General features: G+C 33.3%; 3 protein-coding genes across 6 annotated transcripts; 2 read left to right on the forward strand and 1 right to left on the reverse strand.

Annotated features, from left to right (window-relative positions):
* The first annotated feature begins 281 nt into the window (after nt 1–281).
* Pis (phosphatidylinositol synthase) lies at nt 282–2,961 on the forward strand. The gene is made up of 5 exons (XM_066403957.1): nt 282–497; nt 555–675; nt 781–948; nt 1,006–1,169; nt 1,409–2,961. The coding sequence occupies exons 1-5, from the start codon at nt 446–448 to the stop codon at nt 1,564–1,566; spliced, it is 663 nt and encodes a 220-aa protein (XP_066260054.1). The 5' UTR covers nt 282–445; the 3' UTR covers nt 1,567–2,961.
* Nucleotides 2,962–3,411: 450 nt separating this feature from the next.
* Nucleotides 3,412–6,538, reverse strand: LOC136418011 (leucine-rich repeat-containing protein 47-like). Its single transcript, XM_066403900.1, has 4 exons — nt 5,742–6,538; nt 5,108–5,544; nt 4,651–4,920; nt 3,412–4,561 (listed from the first exon to the last, which is right to left on the reverse strand). Exons 1-4 carry the CDS (start codon nt 6,352–6,354, stop codon nt 4,328–4,330), a joined length of 1,554 nt encoding a protein of 517 aa, XP_066259997.1. The 5' UTR covers nt 6,355–6,538; the 3' UTR covers nt 3,412–4,327.
* A 1,078-nt stretch (nt 6,539–7,616) lies between these two features.
* sno (strawberry notch) lies at nt 7,617–21,009 on the forward strand. 4 transcript variants are annotated; one of them, XM_066404067.1, is made up of 24 exons: nt 7,617–7,834; nt 10,306–10,448; nt 10,693–10,884; nt 11,212–11,406; nt 12,236–12,357; nt 12,413–12,555; nt 12,615–12,811; nt 12,867–13,048; nt 13,104–13,332; nt 13,556–13,774; nt 13,830–14,040; nt 14,111–14,289; nt 14,341–14,668; nt 14,783–14,907; nt 15,246–15,431; nt 15,668–15,842; nt 16,242–16,427; nt 16,968–17,169; nt 17,345–17,478; nt 17,828–18,089; nt 18,354–18,530; nt 18,643–18,766; nt 19,268–19,414; nt 19,684–21,009. In XM_066404067.1, exons 2-24 carry the CDS (start codon nt 10,379–10,381, stop codon nt 19,767–19,769), a joined length of 4,071 nt encoding a protein of 1,356 aa, XP_066260164.1. In that variant the 5' UTR covers nt 7,617–7,834; nt 10,306–10,378; the 3' UTR covers nt 19,770–21,009. The 4 variants fall into 4 exon arrangements, with proteins under 4 accessions (XP_066260164.1, XP_066260163.1, XP_066260166.1 ...); XM_066404066.1 differs by having other exon boundaries at nt 7,619–7,720; nt 10,367–10,448; XM_066404068.1 differs by having other exon boundaries at nt 7,634–7,720.
* The last annotated feature ends 348 nt before the right edge of the window (nt 21,010–21,357 follow it).

Genomic DNA, 21,357 nt, shown 5'->3' on the forward strand with positions numbered 1-21,357 from the left:
TTAGCATTAAAATACTGAAATCAATATTTTTAATTTATGTTGGGACTCCGGTACTACTTCTTTTTCCATTAATATTTTTTCTTCCAATCCACATCAAAAGGAAAATTAAAAATTTGTACTTGAGATATTTGTGGAATGTTTAACCATTCCTACGTTTTTGAAATACACACTTGCTAACTGTAATGCTAAAAGCGATGTTCATTTTGGCAACCTCGTTTTACACATGGTGACAGAATGATATAATTGAAAAGAGATGTTTGATAAGTCCTGTTGGATGTCAGAGTTTAATTAAAGTATTAATTAGTTAATTCATTTAAGAAAAGCCGTACTAAAAGCATAAGTAACAGTTATATAAAACAATAACAAAGCAAGAGTCTGAAATATACTTTTTATAACACTAAATTAAACTGAATTAAAATCTCACCAATCTTCAAAAGAATTCCTCATGACTGAACAAACTGAAGAAAACATTTTTTTATTTGTACCCAATATAATTGGTTGGTAAACTTAAATTTTATTTAATAAACCTATTTAAAACAACTCAACTCCTACAGGCTATGCTCGAGTAATACTGGCACTAATATCTTTTTACTTCATGCCCACAAATTATGTGATTGCATCCCTGTGCTATGTGGTGTCAGCTTTACTTGATGTAGTAGATGGACATGCAGCAAGGTAAAATATACTCATAAAAATAAAAAATGTTGTTAAATTACTTTGTGAAAGTAATGGTCCCAGGCTTTGAATTCGTAACTAATAACGTTTTATATTTTATTACAGATATTTTAACCAGGGGACAAAGTTTGGGGCTATGCTAGATCAACTCACTGATCGCTGTGGAACAATGGGACTTGTTGCAGTTTTGGCCCATTTGTACCCCAATGCCATGTTTCCTTTACTTCTTTCCATGTGTATTGATGTTGCATGCCATTGGATTTATCTGCACTCGTATGTTTCACTATATAGTATAATTATGGTTTACAATCACTTTGTACATTTTTCTAGGAGTATTTTACAGGGAAAACAAAGCCACAAATTTATTGATATGTCAGAAAATCCCATAATGAATGTTTACTACACGAATCGAATTGTTTTGTTTTTCATGTGTTTTGGAAACGAGGCATTTTTTGCATCACTCTATCTCTACTATTTCACACCAGGCCCTCTTGGTAAGTATAAGTTAGTGAGCATGTCACAATTTTTCTTTTGAAGGAACTGGTCTTTATTTGTACTAAAAAATTTTAAGTTAAGTTGGATTAATTAAAGTGGCAAAATTTCCCACTTAAAGAATTTAGTTTAAATGTTGTAAATAATAATATAATTGACATTTGTATGTTTGGTATCTGGAACAACTCTATCGCGAATTCAATTTAATTTTCAACTTATGGAAACTAATTGAACCCTATAGTTTTAGGTTTTCCACTCCTGAAAATAATATTATATTTGTCGGCTCCGGTTATGCTAGCAAAAACGTTTATATCTCTTCTACATTGCATTGTGGCCGCTAAAAACCTCTCTATTATTGATATAAACGAACGGAAGAAGCTCTTAAAGAAGCCGGAGTAAACACTTGATTTTAAAATCTGGAGAATTATCGCATTATCAATTGAAATTGGAAAAACTCGTTATGCAGAAATAAATGTCGAATAGAAATTTTGCTTTCAAAAATATATTTGGTCATAAATAATCGTTCATCCTTAAGGATGATGACTCGTTTATCCAATTTCATCGTAAGTAAAACATATTAAATTTATGGTTAGTGGTATATGTTCGTACAAGAAACGGGGCTCGAAAAATTTAAGTTAAGGAGTGCTTGATTCAATAGTTGGAACAAAATAGTAAACAGCAGTAGCAGTTTCTAGTTCTTTTCTTCATAGCGAAGTGTTTAGTCTAATAACATTATCAAGACTTTGTTTTTCCCGTCTTATTTACATTCCTGTTAAAGCCTTTATTTAATATAAACAAAGTAATGTTTGCTTGCAAAATATTTAGATTTTAAATCCAAATCAATTGTTTCTGTTGTAATATCGAATTCTGCCTTTTTACGGCAATTTAAAAACCCATGTATTAACATACTTATTATATAAGATAGCACGTTCCATCATAAAATTTACCATTATTTTGAGATCGTAGTAATATGATTAAATATTATGATGTGCGTAAGGGATACTTTCGACTCCTGTTTGCTTGCTAATGGCGTAATTTCATGACAATGTCCTAATCTTGTGTTGTGAGGTAACCTTTGATGTACCCAAACCTAAAAATGGTTATGATCCCTAATTATTGTTATAAATTAGTAGTAAAAATATACTAGTCAATTTAAATTCGTGTTATTCTGCTAAATTTTTATGGTTCTTATAGTTTTTTTTTATGTGGTAGGTTTCTTTAATAAGGAGGGACATGTAAATGAAGCAAGTAGTGCATTAACCAAAGGATAATGTTTAAGCGCTTGATATTTTAACATCTACGTAATGTGAAAACTACTACTGATTTGAATGTTTAAACAAAACATAATAAGTTAATTAATGGTAATATTGGTGCAAATTATTGATAAATTTTATAATAATTGACTCTTTCATGAAAATAGAGTAACAATATACTCTAATTTAATTATTACTGTAACTCAATATAATTCCTCAACCGCATAATCCGAAAAAAGTAAACGTTATTTCAAATTTAATAAATTAGAAGGAGTAGACACATTTCATTGAGCTGAGAACCGGCATTATGCGTGAATAATGCCGTGCAATGTTAAATGTTTCTCGTTGGCAAATGGAAGTATTTGTCAGTTAACAGTGCTTTTGGCTATACATTGATATTATAGTATCACTTCTATCCAATTGGATCCACGTCTTTCCAATTGGATAATTTTTCATGAAGATGTCAAAAAAATATATGTTTATGAAATAGTAAACGATGTGATTCCTCAGGCATTTTAATAAATACTTAAATAAGATTTAAGATATTATAAATTCTAGGTAAGTACGTATATGTATAGTATTAATAAAATTGTCCTGATATTAATAAATTTCATTTTTACTCATCAGCACAGAAAGTCCATTGGCGCACAATACTGAATTAGTCCAACGTCGTATCCTAAAGAACAAACATTTTAAATCGAATTTCGATACGATGAAGAATTAAACCAATAACGCCTCTGGCATATTTTCATTGTTTACGTTTTTCACCAATATACTTGAAGGTCAAACAACAGTACATTTTTTGGCCAATTAGATACTTAACAACCTGTCAATAGACATGTCACGTATTTTAAAATACCTACGTTGTAAAGTGTAACACCCTAAAATCAACTCTACTACAATCTGTGACAGGTAATAGGAAATATCCCAATAAATTTTCACTGAGGGTCTGATTTATAGAACTTGGTACCATTAGTTAGTATACTAAAGCTTTAGTATCAAACAAACTTTATTACAGTAATAGCAAAATACGGGATATTACAAGTTATTATAAAACAAAATCAAAGTATGCGATGCAGTTTTAACGCCCTATACACTTACCAAAGATGTAAACATGAAAAACTCAGCAATTTTGTGCAACTTCTTTTGGGAACGAAATACTGGGCATAATCTTTCCACGGCCACCCTACACTTATGCACTATAAAACTAAAAAATACGTCACTAATTTCGAAATATTAGAATGATAAATATTAACAAACTATTTTCATTGGCTTATACATAGGCACTTTTTTGGCAAATCTGAGCAATGTTTAATATTAGAATTAACCTAGGTAAAGAATTACAATCTATTTACCTAGTATGTGTCATGTTATATATGTAAGACGTAAATGCGTACGATTAATAGTACCATAAAGTAAAGATAAGTTAACATGTGCCATGAAATCGGTTAATATTCTAAACCTTTCCTTAATATACACACAAAAACATGCTGAGGACTGCATACCTTACAACTAGTAGTTATTAAAAATTAAGAAAATTTTAAATTAAACCAAGCAAATTTTAGTGTCTACTAAACAAAAAAAATGTGCCGCTTTCGAGAGACCTGATAACAACAAAAAACTAGAAACAAAAATCTATAGGAAAATTATATCTGAAAAACAAAATATTCTACCCTAGGTAACTGGTCATCTCGCTTTTATCGACGAGTTTACACGTTATTTTTATGTTAAATTTAAACTACTCTCCTACATGAACTTACCTTAAAACTGGGGTACTGCCTAAGCAATAGTGGCACAAAAAAAAATCACACTTGCATTTAATAAAATAGACCATTATTTCAAATTAATGACCTATTTTTATTTGGATGAATTTTTATCACTTCTTATATTTTCAAGGCAATGCAGCATTAGTCCCTAATTACTTTAATTCCGGCATATTCATCGAATTTAAGGTCATTTTTTGATGGATAAACCAATTTTAACTTTAGTTCTTCATCCAAAACTCGCACCTGTTGAACTTGCAAGTCCGTGCCAAATAGCTGGACCATCTCTTTCAGTAAGTCTGTGAGAACCGTTTTACAAATGAGTTGTGAAGTCGAGCTCGTAACTTCGATAAACACTTGTTTTGTAGTTGGCTCAATCTAGTGTCATTACAATTCAAGTTTTTTAACGTTTTTCCTTATCAAAACTCATATTGCAGAAAGTGAAAATTTCCTGCTTTGGTACTCACCTTTGAAATATCTGCATTCGTTATTGGAGGAAATGATACTACATCTCCTACATCATTGACCAAGCAGGGGTAAGCTGATTTTCCTTCTATGAGATATAAATATTTGTGTATTCCCGAATAATCGCTACGTTTTTTCTCCTTTCTTAAATTATTTGCTTCTGTTTGAAGTTTTGTAAATAACTCGGCACCAGTTACTTCCACGGGCCTATTTAAGGGTTTAATTCGCAATTCCTTTGCTGGTGAAGTTGTATATTTAATTGTAGTAGAATTCTAAAAATTTGTGGAAATCGGTAAAAATATAAATAAAGATTTATTTATCCTCATGTGGGGACATCACTGGGCTCGATAGTAATTTAAATAGCAACCGTTGATTAGTGTAAGTTTATGGAGAGAGAGCTACCCTTATTTACTTCCATACTTCGCAATATTCCCTATTTAATATTAAGGGTTATCTTACCAATTTTTTGAAATCATGCGTTGCTATCGTCGCTGCATTTCTCTTGTTGCATATTCCATCATGAAGTTTATTTTGCAATTTTATAAAATCTTTGAAATTATCTTCATTAAAAGTTATATTATTCACAAGGCAACAAACGATGTGCTCTCGAATTGCCTTTGTTGAGTTTTCAACAACCACTTTAAAACTCTCATCTGCTGGTTTCACGGTAATACTGTATTTGAAATTTGTTTCCTCATTTTTAGTTTCATCTTCGGAATCCTCAGTTTTCTGGCGTAGCTTGGAACCTCTTTTTCCCCCCTTTAAAACTCCATTTTCTTCATTAACGGTTCGTGAGCAATTTTGGTTTACATAATCAATTATTTGTTTTGTTCTGCATTGATTGATAAGTTTTAAAAGTCGTCGATCGTCAATTGGATTCGACTTAAGATTGAGTTCTACAATGATATAATGAAAATCTATCAATAGTTACCAATAGAGGTATGTGTAGTCAAAAGGGGTCTTAATCTTAACTGGTGCATCCAAAGTTGAAAGTTTGTCATTAAAAAGTTGGTAAAAATAATATAAAATATATATTATTAATTAAATTATCTGGGGAAAGTTCTAATCTCACGTAATGAAAAGAGAAACTTACCTTTTAGCTTAAGACAATCTGAAAGTTCTCCAGGCAATGCTTTTAATTTGTTATTGTTCAAATCCAAAATTTTTAAAACAGGCAAGGTGCTAATATTACTTGGAACTATATCAATCTCATTCCCTTGTAGCTTCAACTCGCTTAAATTAGTCATGTCTTGACTACAGATATTGGGAAATGTGGTCAAATTGTTATGAGATAAATCAAGTACTGCAAGTTTCGAATTTGACAGTAGAGCAGGAAAGCTGGTGAGCTTGTTATGAGACAAATTTAAAGTAGCCAACTGAGATAATGAGCCAATGTTGTCAGGTATATTAACAATGCAATTACAAGAGAGATCCAGGTGTTTCAGCTTCGTCAGTTTGGTTAATTCTTCATTCAGCTGTTGAATTTTGTTAGAATGCAAAATCAACGTTTGTAGGTTACTTAGTTTTGAGATATCTGAGGAGAGCTCGGGAAGACCTGTGCCAGTTAGACTTAAAAAATTTAACTCTGTTAAGGTGTAAATTGAAGGATCAAGTCCATTTTTTTCAATCCTCTCGGTAACATGGGCGCCGCTAAGAGCTATTTCCCGTCTTTTCTCTTTTAGTGCTATTTCAATTTCCGGCCACATTTTTATGTTTATATTGCAAGAATCCGGGAGATACTTAACTGATATTTCAAAATTATATGTTTTCAAGTGGAAGTAATGGAAGTAGCTTACGGTCCGTTATCACTTACAGATTATATTATATTATTAATTTTTATGGTTATTATTATTTTAAATGCAAACTACTTTTCCTCGTCAAAAAGTTAATTTCATTAAATAAATATTTAATTAATTAAAGAAAACTTGAAAAAAACACAGATATAGCCTCAAGAAACTGTTTTCAAACGACACATCGTTTCTTTCTGTGCGAAGAGAAAAATAATGTTTTCAATTTTGTCTTCTCTAACTCCCTACTTTCTACCACTAGTGTGAGTGTGCATATACCTAAACAGCGATAATAAAAAAAATTCAAATAAGCGTTGAAATGTCAGAGGTATGTTTGGGATAAATTCGATTATTAATAAGACGTTTAATAGCAAATTCCTTAATCAATGTTGCGTTTTATTTTAATGATCACCCGTTATAATATATGTGCATAGTATACAAATACATGTATCGTGTAGTCAATCTCACCAATATACTATTTTTCACTTTAATTAAAATAACATGTAACTTATTCTACGTGATGTAAAGTCAAAGACTCCTAAAAAGGGAAAAAAATATATGCTTGAAACCGAAAAAATTAGAAATTCCTTCAATCAAACTCAAAACAGAACAAAATATGTAGAAAACGTTTTGCAAGATGATTTTGGTTTGCTGAATCCTGATCCCTATATATAGTTTCATTTCAGTCTTAATTTTATCTACTGACCACAAAATTTTAGATTGAGAATAAGAAACACAACACACTCAATTGAAATTAAATTTGAATCACCAGAACACAATTCAGGCACGCTAGAATTATAGAGTAGTAAAGGACTCTGCAGCGAGTGGTGCTCCCTCTGTCAGCTAAATCTGAAATTCAGCATACAAAATTAAAAAGTCCCTAACTTTTCAGTGTCTTTTCTTCTTCTGTCCCTAGAAATCAATGTTGGCAACATGAGTAAAACATTGCCAAGTTTTCATATCATAGGAAGTATCAAAGAATTTAACAGATATTCTTTACCAATATAATACAACATTATCACGAGCCTATTTAAACCTTTATGACAGAAAAATTTGCCCTTAATTTTGAATATTTATATTTGCTTTACAGTTGCTAATAATGCAATAACTCAATTCATAGTTCCTTCACAAATTTATAGTTCAGATTTACCAATACTCATTTGGCAACGTCGCACTAGTGCATGATGGGTAATCGAAATCGAATGGCGTTTTGGCGTGTTTTGCAGAATTCCATTTGAAGTGTTTCCGCTTTTAAAATTGAAAAATGCCCCGATCTAAGAAAGTTGTAAGTTAGTGCTAGCGTTAAACGCAAAGTAGATATCGTAGACTTTGAATTTTCGCTAAAATCTGAGTGCTTTATCCCGATTTTGCATGAGAAATAGCTGGCCGAAAAAAAATGGTAATGTCATTTTTTTGTTACCGTCATTCCTTCCCTGCTTTAATCTGTTTATTTTTGCGTTTTTCTTGGAGATTTCCCTTTAATTTCCAATGGAGTAGCTGCTTTCTTATCACTTTAAGCGGTAGAGTGCATTGATTTTTTATAATTCGTTGTTTTTATCCTTTTTTCCGCCCTAGACCTGCGTTTAAAAATTCATAACCAAAAAATACAAAAAAACAAATATTCGATTTTTCTAATTTGGGGCTTCTATTGGGACATTGTTGATTAGTTGGGTCTCTTGGGTTTGCTAATAGGGTCTGGACCGTCATTTAGGGCGTTGGTGCACGCCATATTTGTCTTAGAACAGAAATGTATGCTTTTGGGTTTGAGCTAGTTCCAACTTTAAATCTCCATTCAACCCATTGACCAAGTACTGTACACATGTGTTCACTGCTAGGTGAAAAGAATAATGTTATCTTCAATGTCATAATAGATCTAATAGAGCATTAACTACATAGTTCTCTATTAAATTTGATTAAAGCAATTACATAAGATTTGAACAAAGCATCCATTGTTAGAGTTTGTTTAAAATTGTTGATTATTATGTGAAATAATGGTTGCTTTCGCGCCAATATTACCATTAAGAATAGACCCCTATTATAATCTTCAGCATGAATAACTTAATATAAAATAACAATAATATAATACAAATTAACTAAATGATCAAATGCTGTGGTGAGTTGCGATGATACATAGATTTTCCATATGTGTTTTGGGGCTTTATGAGATTCAGAGAATTTTGGCTGGATAAGTGTAAAGAGCCCAAAGGTAGCCAAAGGAAATTAATATTCATCAGTCTCAATTTTTGCCAACAGAGTATTTTAAAAGATTTATTTATTTTCACATTTACTTTTATTTCTTAATGAGTACTGAAAATGGTAGGTATTTTATATTAAGCTAAGTGCAATTAAATGATAATCAAGTGTAGCAACTTCAATATATTAAATGGGACATACCATATATTATTTCATTTTTAAATTTAGGTTTGCTACTCTTTGATCATTTTTGCTTAATAATTTCTATAATTTCTAGCAGTTTTCAAAAAATTAATTCATATTCTAATTTTTTTTGTTCAAAATAAGCCCCTAATAACATCTCTGTCAGGTTTCATTAGAGAACATTACAAAAAATAAAAAAAATTTGGCATATTATGAATGCAGATGGGGATCTGTACTTAGCTAATTAAAATATTACTTTCTTATAAGTAAATATCAACTTTTCTATGCATTTATTTATTTAATGGATTAAATTGAAGGTGAGACACAAATCAGAACCTTTCCTTTTAATTAAAACTATAAATCCATGTTATCCCAATCTACTCTCATTGCACCAACAGTATGGGCTTCCTTCACTTTTTATCACTTTCATCACAAAAGGAGAAAAAGTTTTTGACAAATTTCATTTTTACTCATTAAATGACAATTACACAACACCCACTTTAACTCACTAAATGTTAGCCACACTAGTCACATATATCACAAGTATTTAAAATAAAAAACATCCCATTTCCTTGAAATATTATTTTATTCCACACAACAAAAATCTTGTTTGTCACCATGCTAGAACTTAACTGAATCATTTTATAAACGATTCGACGGCTTCCAAACACACAAAAACTTTACAGCCTTTTTTGCAAAGTTACCGCTAGCTCACTGGTGCAAAAACGATAACCATACTGCGCACGAAATAATACATAGTGTTTCCAATGTAAGGATAATATTGGATAATAAAAATATCCAGTTAAATGGGAGAGAATTTAAGCATTTAAGGAAGTACTTTCACTATGCAAGCAAATCTATAAGTTATTTTTGTTTTTCCAGTTGATTTTAACACCACTTTTTATTATAAATTCGTTGATGTAACACACTTAGTAACTTATGTGATGTTTGGGTTTTTAATTATTTACAAGGTGCTTATATGTAATTCGCAGTAATGTATACGTTATAACGTTAAATTACGCATATTTGCCATAATTTAATTTTGTAGTATTTAAGTTTCTGGCACTTTGTTATAACATATTTTGAATCATCTCCAATATCTTTCAGAAAAGTGAATAAATTAAAAAAAAAACAAAATGTAACACATAATTTATTTCATCATTCCCTATATTATGCATCCTATTCTCCATTTAACTAAATGAAAAAGAGGTTTCAGCTTTCTCAATATGTCTCAAAAAAGTGAAAATTATGGCATTTATTTAGAGATTTTAGAAGTTAATTCTCTAATATCTATATTCAATGCGTTTACATGCCTGAATATCCACAAATTATCATTCTCTTGAAAAGGCTGTTTGACAATAAAGCTTTCTTAAACAAAAGTTGATTGAATATTCTATCAAACAAATAATGAAAATATGTTGATACAAAACAGATTAATCCAGGAGACCCACGCTTAGCACGACATTATGCTTAATAATTTTCTTTAATTTTTAGATTTAATAATTTTCGTAGTCATACAGTTTGACTTACTTTTGATTTAATCCTGTTTCAATAGTCCAAAAAAGCCATGGACGAAGAAGAGCTGTCAGGAAGTGATTTTGACGATGACGAAGACCCTGATAAGATAGAGGTTCCAGGTAAGATTAAAGGACAAATGTTTCTTCAAGGCAAGTAATAATTGTATGTAGCCACTAATTATTGATTTATTTAATAGAAAAATATGGCGTTCGCCGTATTTTCAAGAAACATTTTTAATTTGAATTGAAACAAATATTTTGTGAATTAGGCGATAGATGAAATAAAATAATATACGATACACATTCATTAGATGTTACTTACTGGACTTCTGATGTAAATAATTATTTACTAAATTTGGATTAGGCGGTGGCAAAGATTTAGCTACGGCTGCGGCAATAGCAGAGAACCGTGACACTAAACTGAAACAAGAAAAAGACTTGAAACCTGACATCAAAATGCCAGTTGGGTCCCTGGGTATGAATAGCAAAATGATGGGCGGCATGCCAGGCATGAATATACACCCCAATGCTATGTATGACATGATGCGACAACCAGGTAATTTGATTACATCGTGGCTGTTCTGTTAGGGATTTTTGCATTACCATTTGAATTGTGGAAACTGAGTTTTTTCGCAAAGTTTTGTAAATAATTTTAGTGTGAATAGTTCAAGAACTTATCAAGTTCACATAAAAATATGTGAAATTTTTGTTGTGTAATTTTATAGTTTCTGGAATTATAGTGGTGGAATTTCAAGTTTAGGTAATGTAATACTCAAAAGAAGATAAAACCTAGATATTATATAATTTTTTATGAATTATCAGTTGAGAATTGCCACCTATATTCGGATGTCGTTACATTATTTTCCACGAGAAAATTCTATAGTGGGCCCTCCATTTGGTGGTCCAGCCAATTCGGCCGGTATGGGCGACCTAGCCGCGATGGCTTCAATGCTGAGCAGTTTGACAGGAGGCCCCATGGCCAATATGTTTGGTTTCGGCCATCAGGGAGGCCCTGGTGGGTCAGGGGCGGCTTCCGCCTCCGCTGCCGCCTTAAACGCAGCACGGTTTTTGCAGCAGAGTAAGTTCGATGGCTGTGTGACTCTGTAATTGATTCTAGGGTTTCCAAATATTTTAAAAAGTAGAAATTCTTTTAATTATCCAGAATTCGATGTAGAATTCTATTTTGCAGATATATACAAGTACAAAAAAAGATTTGCCTAAAAATTGACCTAAGCGTTGTTCCATGCTATTCAGGTACCAACCTAATTTTATTTTTACATACTGTAAAGTATTAAAGTTTAATCCAAAAAAAAAATCCTCAATGCTTTATGAAGCAATACTGGGATTTGCATATTTTTTACATTTGTTGGAGAGTGATACTCTAAAAATATTTTTTAATGAAATTTTCTACACTATCTTCATTCGCAAGGGAAATTATTTTAGGGTGCTTTAAGAAAGAAACATATTTTCTGAGTTTTCAACTTTGGAAACCCTGGCAAAAACAGAATTGAGTTGCATCATAGTCTGCCTGGCTTAGGAGATCTCCAGTGTTGCATTGGGTACTTCTTAGATGATTAGATGCTCGGGGACCTGCAAAGCTGTTCGCGCTGTAATAATTTTTTTTTGCATTCTAGAAGGTGTATTCGTATTAGATCAATTTAGAACCAATCATGTTTGATGTTAACGAGATAACTATTGATTTTAGAATGTACATATATTGCTTATTAATAATTATTTCAGTTGCATGCACTACGCGCACTTCCCGGCGATTTTATTAAAAGCACCTGATACTCTTTTGTCACCATAATTTTCAGCTAAGCTTGTGATAACACTTCTGGGCCCTTGAGGTTCAGAAAAAGTGAAAGATAAGTTTTCAACAATTATTACCCAGGTTTTTTCAATTGTAGTGGAAATGGCGGCATATGGAATGGGAGGAGGACCATATGCTAACCCAATTTTGCAGAATCTCTCCTCCATGTTGTACAATTCAAATCCAATGGCACAATGGGGAGGTCCTTTAAGTAATAAGGTTGGTGGTGAAAGCTCTCGTTTTTGTTTTATTTGGCGGAATATTTAATAAATAGGCGCTCCAGCAAATGTGGATGAACCAAATGGACAATAAACCAATGATGCCACAACATCAAGAGGAAGAAGAAGTTGACGACGAAGAGCTAGGAGTAGCAGAAACTTATGCGGATTACATGCCGTCAAAGCTTAAGCTTGGCAAGTCCTGATGCATTTATCTTATTGTTTTTATACTAATTATCTTAGTTGCATTTCAGGAAGGAAGCATCCAGACCCAGTAGTAGAGACTGCATCGTTGTCGTCGGTGGCACCAGTAGACGTGTGGTACAAGGTATCTCTACCTGAGGATACAATTAAAACTGGAGCTTTATCCGCTCTGCAACTAGAGAGTATTACCTATGCTTCTCAAGCACATGAACATATACTTCCTGATGGAAGTCGAGCTGGATTTTTAATAGGTAGGTATATGAGTCTAACGTTTTAAGATCAAGACTTATGTGAGAAGTTTTATAGGAGATGGAGCTGGTGTGGGAAAAGGTCGAACAATTGCGGGAATTATATTTGAGAATTATTTGAAAGGACGAAAAAGAGCTATTTGGGTTTCCGTTTCTAATGACCTTAAATATGACGCCGAAAGGGATCTACGTGACATCGGAGCTGGAAAAATTGAAGTCCATCCCCTTAATAAATTTAAGGTGGATTATTATATTTTATAAAAAATATCTATGGGTGATTCATTTATGTTTTTAGTATGCTAAGATTTCCTCAGCTGTAAATAACAACGTGAAAAGAGGAGTAATATTTAGCACATATTCTGCGCTGATCGGTGAAAGTAATTCCGCAGGGGGGAAATATAAATCCAGGTTAAAGCAGTTGCTTCAATGGTGCGGTCAGGATTTCGACGGCCTTATAGTGTTTGACGAGTGTCACAGAGCCAAAAATTTGTGTCCCGTTGGATCATCTAAACCAACTAAAACGGGTAAGTCATATTTAATCTATTTAACTTCTGATGTCCTATGGCATCTAATTCATCACAGAAAATTTCAAGGTTGCCATACACTTGTACAAAAAATATTGTTTTTGTTAATTTTTTCATTAATTCACAGTGTATTAAGAACATGATACGCTGTGGGAACGATGTCAAATTCTACAGTCATATTTTTTCTGGGATTTAATAACAAATATTTTGCACTCGTTTATAGGTCTTACTGTGTTGGAACTCCAAAATAAACTTCCGAAAGCACGCGTCGTGTACGCATCTGCAACTGGAGCGTCAGAACCCCGAAATATGGCCTATATGGTACGCCTGGGCCTATGGGGTGAGGGGACACCATTTAAAGAATTTGCAGACTTTATTTCGGCTGTGGAAAAACGTGGTGTGGGAGCAATGGAAATAGTGGCAATGGACATGAAGTTAAGAGGTATTAGTAATTTTGAACTATCAATCTGTTTTTAATCGAGTAATTTTCATCGTAGGAATGTATATAGCTAGACAATTAAGTTTTCACGGGGTATCGTTCAAAATTGAAGAGGTGCCACTTTCAAAAGACTTTGAAAAGGTATACGATGCCAGTGTTAAACTGTGGGTCGAGGCCATGCAAAAATTTCACGAGGCAGCGGAATTAGTAGACGCGGAAAACCGCATGAGGAAAACTATGTGGGGACAGTTCTGGTCCGCTCATCAAAGGTACCTATATTGTTATATATGTCATAATCTTCATATCTAATATATGGTGATAATTTTTTTTACTGTGCAGATTCTTTAAATACTTATGTATAGCAGCCAAAGTACAGCATGCAGTAGCGGTAGCCCGTGAGGCAATTAAAATGGGCAAATGTGTTGTGATAGGTCTCCAAAGTACTGGCGAAGCAAGGACCTTAGAACAATTGGAGAGAGATGATGGAGAACTGACCGATTTTGTATCAACGGCGAAAGGTTTGCAGGCATCGCTTCTACGTAGGTCCTCTACTACCAATTCTTTTTCAGGAGTGTTTCAGACTCTAGTTGAGAAACACTTTCCTGCCCCTGACCGAAATAGGATACAAAAATTATTGGGCATCGGTGGAGGGGTGGATATGATACCCAAAAAGGCAGTCAACGGGAGTTCGGAAGAAGGAAGTTCCGCACAAAAGAGGAAACCCATGAGACAAGCCGCGCAAAGAGCGGTGAAAAGAAATAAGTGGTCAACCTCGGATACGGATAACAGTGAAAAAAGCGATTCGGACTTTCAAATGTCAGATAACGAGAGTGAAATTTCCGAGGGTCATAGTGACAGTAATCAGTCTAGTGATTTCAACCCGTTTAATTCTGATAGGTAATATTTGTTAAATTTACTATTTCCTCCGAATAGCGTCGTTTTTATAATTTATATGTTAAAAGGTTATTTTAATGTAATTTTGTTGATTTAGTTTTACTTAATTCTTTTCAGTGACTCAGACAACGATCCTTGGAGCAGGAACAAGAAAAAAGGTAAAAAACAGAAGAAATCTCCAAAAAAGCGGCAGTCAACACAAGATAAGCTTTCTATGCTCATAACGCAAAAAACAAGTAAAGGTAAGCGCGTTTTTCTTATTTAAAAATGATAGTTAATGTATATAAAATAATTCCATTAAAGAATTTCAACCATATTGGAAATTTTGATCGCCAGATTGGTTTGTATATGTTTTAAAACTAAAATTTTATTATATTCCATTTAAAAGATATTAATGATAAAAATTTATGTACTGATTTTTTTTATATTAGAAATAGGAAATCTGAAGTTTCTGTTTTTTGAAAACGCCTAAATCAATATACATTTTCTGGATATATTGGTGTACCCAAACAGTTTATGATATTGTATTCTTTTTGGCTAGTAAATAAAATAATGGCATTTTCTTTCAATTCGCCTCCAGCCAAAGCAAACGGAGGTTCTGAGATCAAATCATCAGCACCGCCTATGGATGCAATCGAAAGAGCTTGCAGCATGAAAGAAGAATTACTGCATTCGATCGAGAGATTAGGCGAAAAACTCCCTCCCAACACTTTGGATCAGTTAATTGACGAATTGGGTGGCCCAGAAAATGTTGCAGAAATGACAGGTAAAACTAGCCAATAGAGATCATTTTGAATCGCTTATAAAATATTTTCATTTAATTAAAGATAACAGGCACTTTTTCAGACATTTAATGAAATTTATTTCCCCCCTTTGAGCAGGATATAATTGCATTACTCGCACTTATTAGCTATTTATCTAGTTTTAACTTAAAGATACGCACTCTACCACTAACAGAAAATGAAATTCTCTCCATAGTCATGTTTCTTTTTTATATTTTAGGTAGAAAAGGTAGAGTAGTGCAAACTGAAGATGGAGGCATTCAGTACGAGAGCCGATCGGAAATCGATGTTCCCTTAGAAACGTTAAATCTGACTGAAAAACAAAGATTTATGGATGGAGAAAAGGACGTTGCCATTATTTCTGAAGCGGCATCTAGTGGAATCTCCTTACAGAGGTACAATCAGTTCAATTTAATTTGATTAAATGTGTGGTGCACCACCTTAGATAATTATTCGGATCTGAACTGCCTATGTCTAATCTGGTCCAGGCCTAGTGCTGGTGCGAAATTAAAAGTGAAGTTGACGGGCCCATATACACTAAGTATTGTATGTCGGGTATATTAGGCTTCAGATAGCTCATAACATCATGATATGAATGTATAGCGTGTCCTAGATAAGGACAATATAATGATTCCAAAAACCATGTGCTATAGAACGATTAAAAAGCAAAATCTATTTTAATATACGTTTTAAACAAAAACTTAATTTCTCTTTATATAAAAAAGTGAATTCACCCTTATCTAAATCAAACTGTATTTAAAAGGTTTATAATATATATTATAAATTTCAATTAGTGATCGGAGGGTCAAAAACCAAAGAAGAAGGGTACATATAACACTTGAACTACCTTGGTCAGCTGACAGAGCCATTCAGCAGTTCGGTAGGACTCACCGAAGTAACCAAGTTAATGCACCTGAGTACATTTTCCTCATTTCTGATTTGGCCGGTGAGCGGAGATTTGCATCTATAGTCGCCAAAAGGTAAAATGTCATACATAGAATCTTATTATTAGTTTAGTTGTCACCCCTAAACCTCGAGCTTATCGGTTATTTTATTATCTCTGTTCCTTTGATAAATCTTCGTACCGTTATTTAGGAAAATTGAATCTGACGTCTTTGAATGACTCATACTTGAATAAAGCGATTTTAAGTATTTAAAGTGTGGGAGCATGATTGACGCCTAAATCGAAAGCGAAGTTTCGTTTGCTCAGCACATTTAAGCATTATGTGTTTGGGTTATACTGGCTTCCAACATTAATATACGGGATCATTCGAATTGGAATTTCGAAAACTGAATATTATTTTGTATATTATTATGAATATAATTGTATAAACTGAAAACGAGTCGCGTTTCAACGGGGTATTATTAAAGTTAATCACATTGTGAAATTATTTTTTGGTTTTAGGGCATACCCATTCTTGACAATTGATGACTCGAAACAGATTGTCTGAATTTGTAACTCATTATTTTTACTATTAGGGAAGATTCGACTTTCTGCTCATGCTTTTTGTATTCTGTAGATTGGAAAGCTTGGGCGCCCTAACGCATGGTGATAGACGAGCGACGGAAACACGAGATCTGAGTCAGTTTAACATTGACAACAAATATGGTCGAGCGGCCCTAGAGGCGACCATGAAAGCCATCATGGGATATGATGCGCCTCTCGTCCCACCTCCTAAAGATTATAAAGGCGAGTTCTTTAAGGATGTCGCTGGTGCCTTGGTAAGTTGATAATGTTAAAAAAGCATCGGACTTCAACTTTATAGTAATTTTTGTATAATATATAAGAAATTTTTTACTGATTTTTTCATTTTTAATATAAAAAAACTTTGTTGATTAAAATTAATTAAATTCATAAGATTATCTCCAATTTTTAAATGTATCTACTGTTTTATAGGTTGGCGTTGGTCTCATAGTAAATAGTGAAAATATGCCAGGAGTCTTGTCCCTTGACAAAGACTACAACAATATGTCAAAGTTCCTTAACCGTATACTTGGTATGCCAGTAGAACTACAAAATAGGTTGTTTAAGTAGGTAATCCACATTTATATTTGAGCATTGATGGTTCAAAATTAAATTGATTTTTTCTCTGGATATATAGAGATATTTACGTTTAAGTGAATTTATATATTTTACGTGAGACTATTGAAAATTTAGGTTTTATTCTGATACTGAAGCGATAATAATTTACGTGAATATTCGGAATACAGAAAGTTAAATTCTGGTTGAGGCTGAATCGATGCTAAACATCTATTGTATCTTGAATAGTCGCTGAAATGTGTATAACAAAAATGCATATCCACAAAAATATGTCAATTTAATTTGAATCTCGAAAATGCCAAATTCACCACAGTTTTGAACTAATTTGTAATGTTCAAGGTATTTCACGGATACTCTAGCGGCAATCGTAACCCAAGCTAAGAGGACCGGTCGGTTCGATTTAGGAATCTTAGATTTAGGCACAGGTGGTGAGGTGGTAAAACGTGTGCGCATCGTTACGTTCCTTAGGAAGCACGCCACTGGTACCGCCCCCACTGAACTGCACACGGTACACGTGGAACGAGGCATGTCTTGGCCCGAAGCTCTGGATAAGTTTTCTGACCTTTCCGGAGAAAACGAAGGATTTTGGTTGTCTCATCAGGTAAATTTTCAGACAATAATTGTACATAAATATTTAGAGTATTTCAGGGAAACTTGGTCCCTTTGTGGCTGTATGTAGAGCAAGTCAGATTGTAAAGAAAACCTTATTCGAACTATTTCCTAAAGTAGAAACTGGACTGCAAAAGACTTTTCTTTTTGTTAGACTCTTTTAAAGAATTTTTTTCTCCAAAATTTCTTTTTAACGTTTAATGATCTGGATACCTAAGTGTGGAACCTAATTAGAATGATCTAATTTAATTTTAAGGTTCGAAATGGCAAGCATACGTCTATATTAGCGGTAGCTGTGGACGGTGGCAACGCCAGTGCGACAAAGAAAAAGTCAGAAAGCAAAAAAGACCAAATGTTTTCCGTCTACAGACCAAATACCGGTCTTCAGTTTAGGCAAGAAAGCCTGGCGGAACTTGAAAAAAAATATAAAAAGGTATGTATCGTTTTGAAAATTATCTACATTAAAAATACATTTATAGCAAAATCGTGAACGTATTCGTATATGCAGATTGAGTGATGTTGTCTAGTGAAGTCATTTTATTCAGGTTGACTCAGCTGATGCCGAAAAGGCATGGACCGACCAGTACGATTCGTCCGTTAATACGTGTTCGCATGCCTATTGGCGTGGCAATTGTCGAAACGCGACCGCAGGTCATGAATGTGAAGTCGGTAAGTTGCAGAAATTTGCAAGTTTGTATATTTTAAGTTCAATTTTGTTTAAGTATTTTAGTGAAAAAAATTGGGTACGTCCCTTTCTGTGTTTGCAAATAATTTCCATTCATTCTGACGTCTTAAGACGGTATTTAGACTTTTGTAGTAGCACACTCAATGCGGCAATTTGATCGAATTTTTCGACTCCTTGTTTTATGACGTTTGGTAACATATCTGACTAACACAGATAGCTTTCGCAGGCCGCGATGGTGTCAGTCAGAACATTACAGTTAATGGATAGTGCTATCGATTCATGGTTACCGACTTTCGTTTCCTAATTGACTGGAGTAAGTGCATCTGGTATTGATTTCAGCAAGATGGCGTAACCTGCCAGACAGCTTGGACACAATCAACAATTTATTGCAGGAAGTTTTATATCTCCAAATTGGACTTCTGTTCCTTAGTTGTAGTGTCAACTAAAATCTACACCAAATCTGACAAAATTTATTATTTTTTCAGGACTTCGAAGGCGCACATATCATGTCGTGAGTGGGAGCGTATTATCCGTATGGAGTCGAGTTGAAGGTGTCCTAGCGGCAAGAGGGGGTGTTCAAAATAAAATGCAAGTGATTAGATTAAGGACGGAAGAAGATTTAAAAGTTGTGGGTAAGTTACGTGTTTCACATTGGAAGAGGTATCGTTATTTTAAATGTTTCCTGTTTCTTTTGTTTTTAACGTGTTTACGTACTATAATCAACATGGAATATCGCGATTGTGTTCAAACATCGATGATTTGGTTAGAGTACAAGACAATTTAATTGCGAAGTGCAAGGGCCCATTCACTTGAAGTTTTGTGTTTAGGGTAGTATAAACTTCGTACAGTTTTTAATTATTAATGTCAAATTACATTTTTTTATGTCATGTCTTTGCTTTAGGCACTGTAATTCCCAAAAACTGCGTTGAAGCTCTCATCGAGGCTTTGTCGTCAGACGCTGAGAAAGTGGAAGAAAAGACATTTTAAAGAGACTGACATGGAGATGAAACCAATAATATGGTTTATACCTAAATTTTGTAACTGTTACAGGGCTAAAAGTATTTTAGGACACACTTTTGCTAAGAAGTTGACTGTAATATACGTTAGATAGGAAACAAGTGATTCGGAAAATGAAAAATCCATTACAACGGAAATAATGTCCGTTAGGTAATCTCCGATTGTGGGACATATCGTGCTGTGAACTCACGAATTTCTGTAAAGGCTTGGCAACTTTTGACCTTATTGAATTTTAAATCGAGGTCGAAGATTACAAATACCCCACTTGGATGTATGTTGTATACAGCGTGGTTCACGGTCGATGGTAGGCTAAACGTTTGCAGAAAAAAATGAACAACAAATTTCTCTCAAAAGTTACAAATATAGGTGATTTGTCTTGCTCTCGGCCTAAAATATTCTCGGAAATACAGCATGTAGGAAAAGTGGTTCTATATTGTAGAGGGTAGTAACTCAAAATTAATTGTTTTACGGTTTGAGACTACGTTTGCTTAAAGTGCATTTTTTAACCAGAATGTCCTGTATATTGGTAAATAGGCTTAAATACAATTAAACTGCTTTTAAGACGATATGTCACGTTCTTATACGCAAACCGTCACATTAAGCAAAGAAATGCAGTTTTGAAAATATAACAAATATTTTATGTCGATGAGCAATTTTCAGAAAAATCATGCGTGTCATTTATTTCTATTATATTATAAATATCTAACATACCATGGGTCGTGAATCACCCTGTAGAATATCACAAGTTTGAACGAAAATAACGTTCTAAAATAACCTAAACACTGTGAAATACTAGAAATATTATGTATTTTAGAAGATACCAATGTATTTATATTAGTAAGGATAGTTTTTTAAGTAAAAGTTATTTCCCAATAATTATTTTGTTTTGTTATTTATTTCAGTGATTGTTGATTGGTTGTGCAAATTTAAATGCCCACCGAACATTCATTCAGTACTCTGTTATTTGCTACCAGAGTTCTTAGTTTTAAGTTTTCTTTTGTTGAGAATGTTCACCTACGTAATAAAGGACGGCAGTTCCTAGTGGAAGCAGACATTTTCAAGTTGTTCCTTGTCTCTTTTTTTAACATCAAATTTCTTGTCTTTGTTAAGCTTTGTTAAATTATTGCGTAAATTAACCACATCGTTCAATTGTAGATTTTTTATTTGCGTTCTATATTAAGACAAAAAAGAAATAGTATTGTCTATAAAACCATTGTTTTATTTGTCACTAATGTGTACTATAAACATGGGAACATTTTCGAAGGGACCGAAACTAGTCGTCACTTACACGGACTGGGAATTGAGAGTACCTAAACGGGTTTGGGTAAAATATCGCAAAGCACAGCAGGTGTTGATATGTTATGGAAATATGCATTTCATCAGCGCTTCTTATATATAAGTAAAACTCGTGCTCTCAAATTCCGCATTGTGTTTTCATTCTAAAGAAATTTCCACCTTTTTCTTTAATAAAAACACTGTCAATACAGTCGTTTTATTATCGTTTATCTAAGGATGGGTCGGATGTGATTTAAATGTGTGAGTCTTAGAAACCTCTTGA

The sequence above is a fragment of the Euwallacea similis genome, chromosome 32, assembly GCF_039881205.1.
Source record: "Euwallacea similis isolate ESF13 chromosome 32, ESF131.1, whole genome shotgun sequence".
Lineage (NCBI taxonomy): Eukaryota > Metazoa > Arthropoda > Insecta > Coleoptera > Curculionidae > Euwallacea > Euwallacea similis.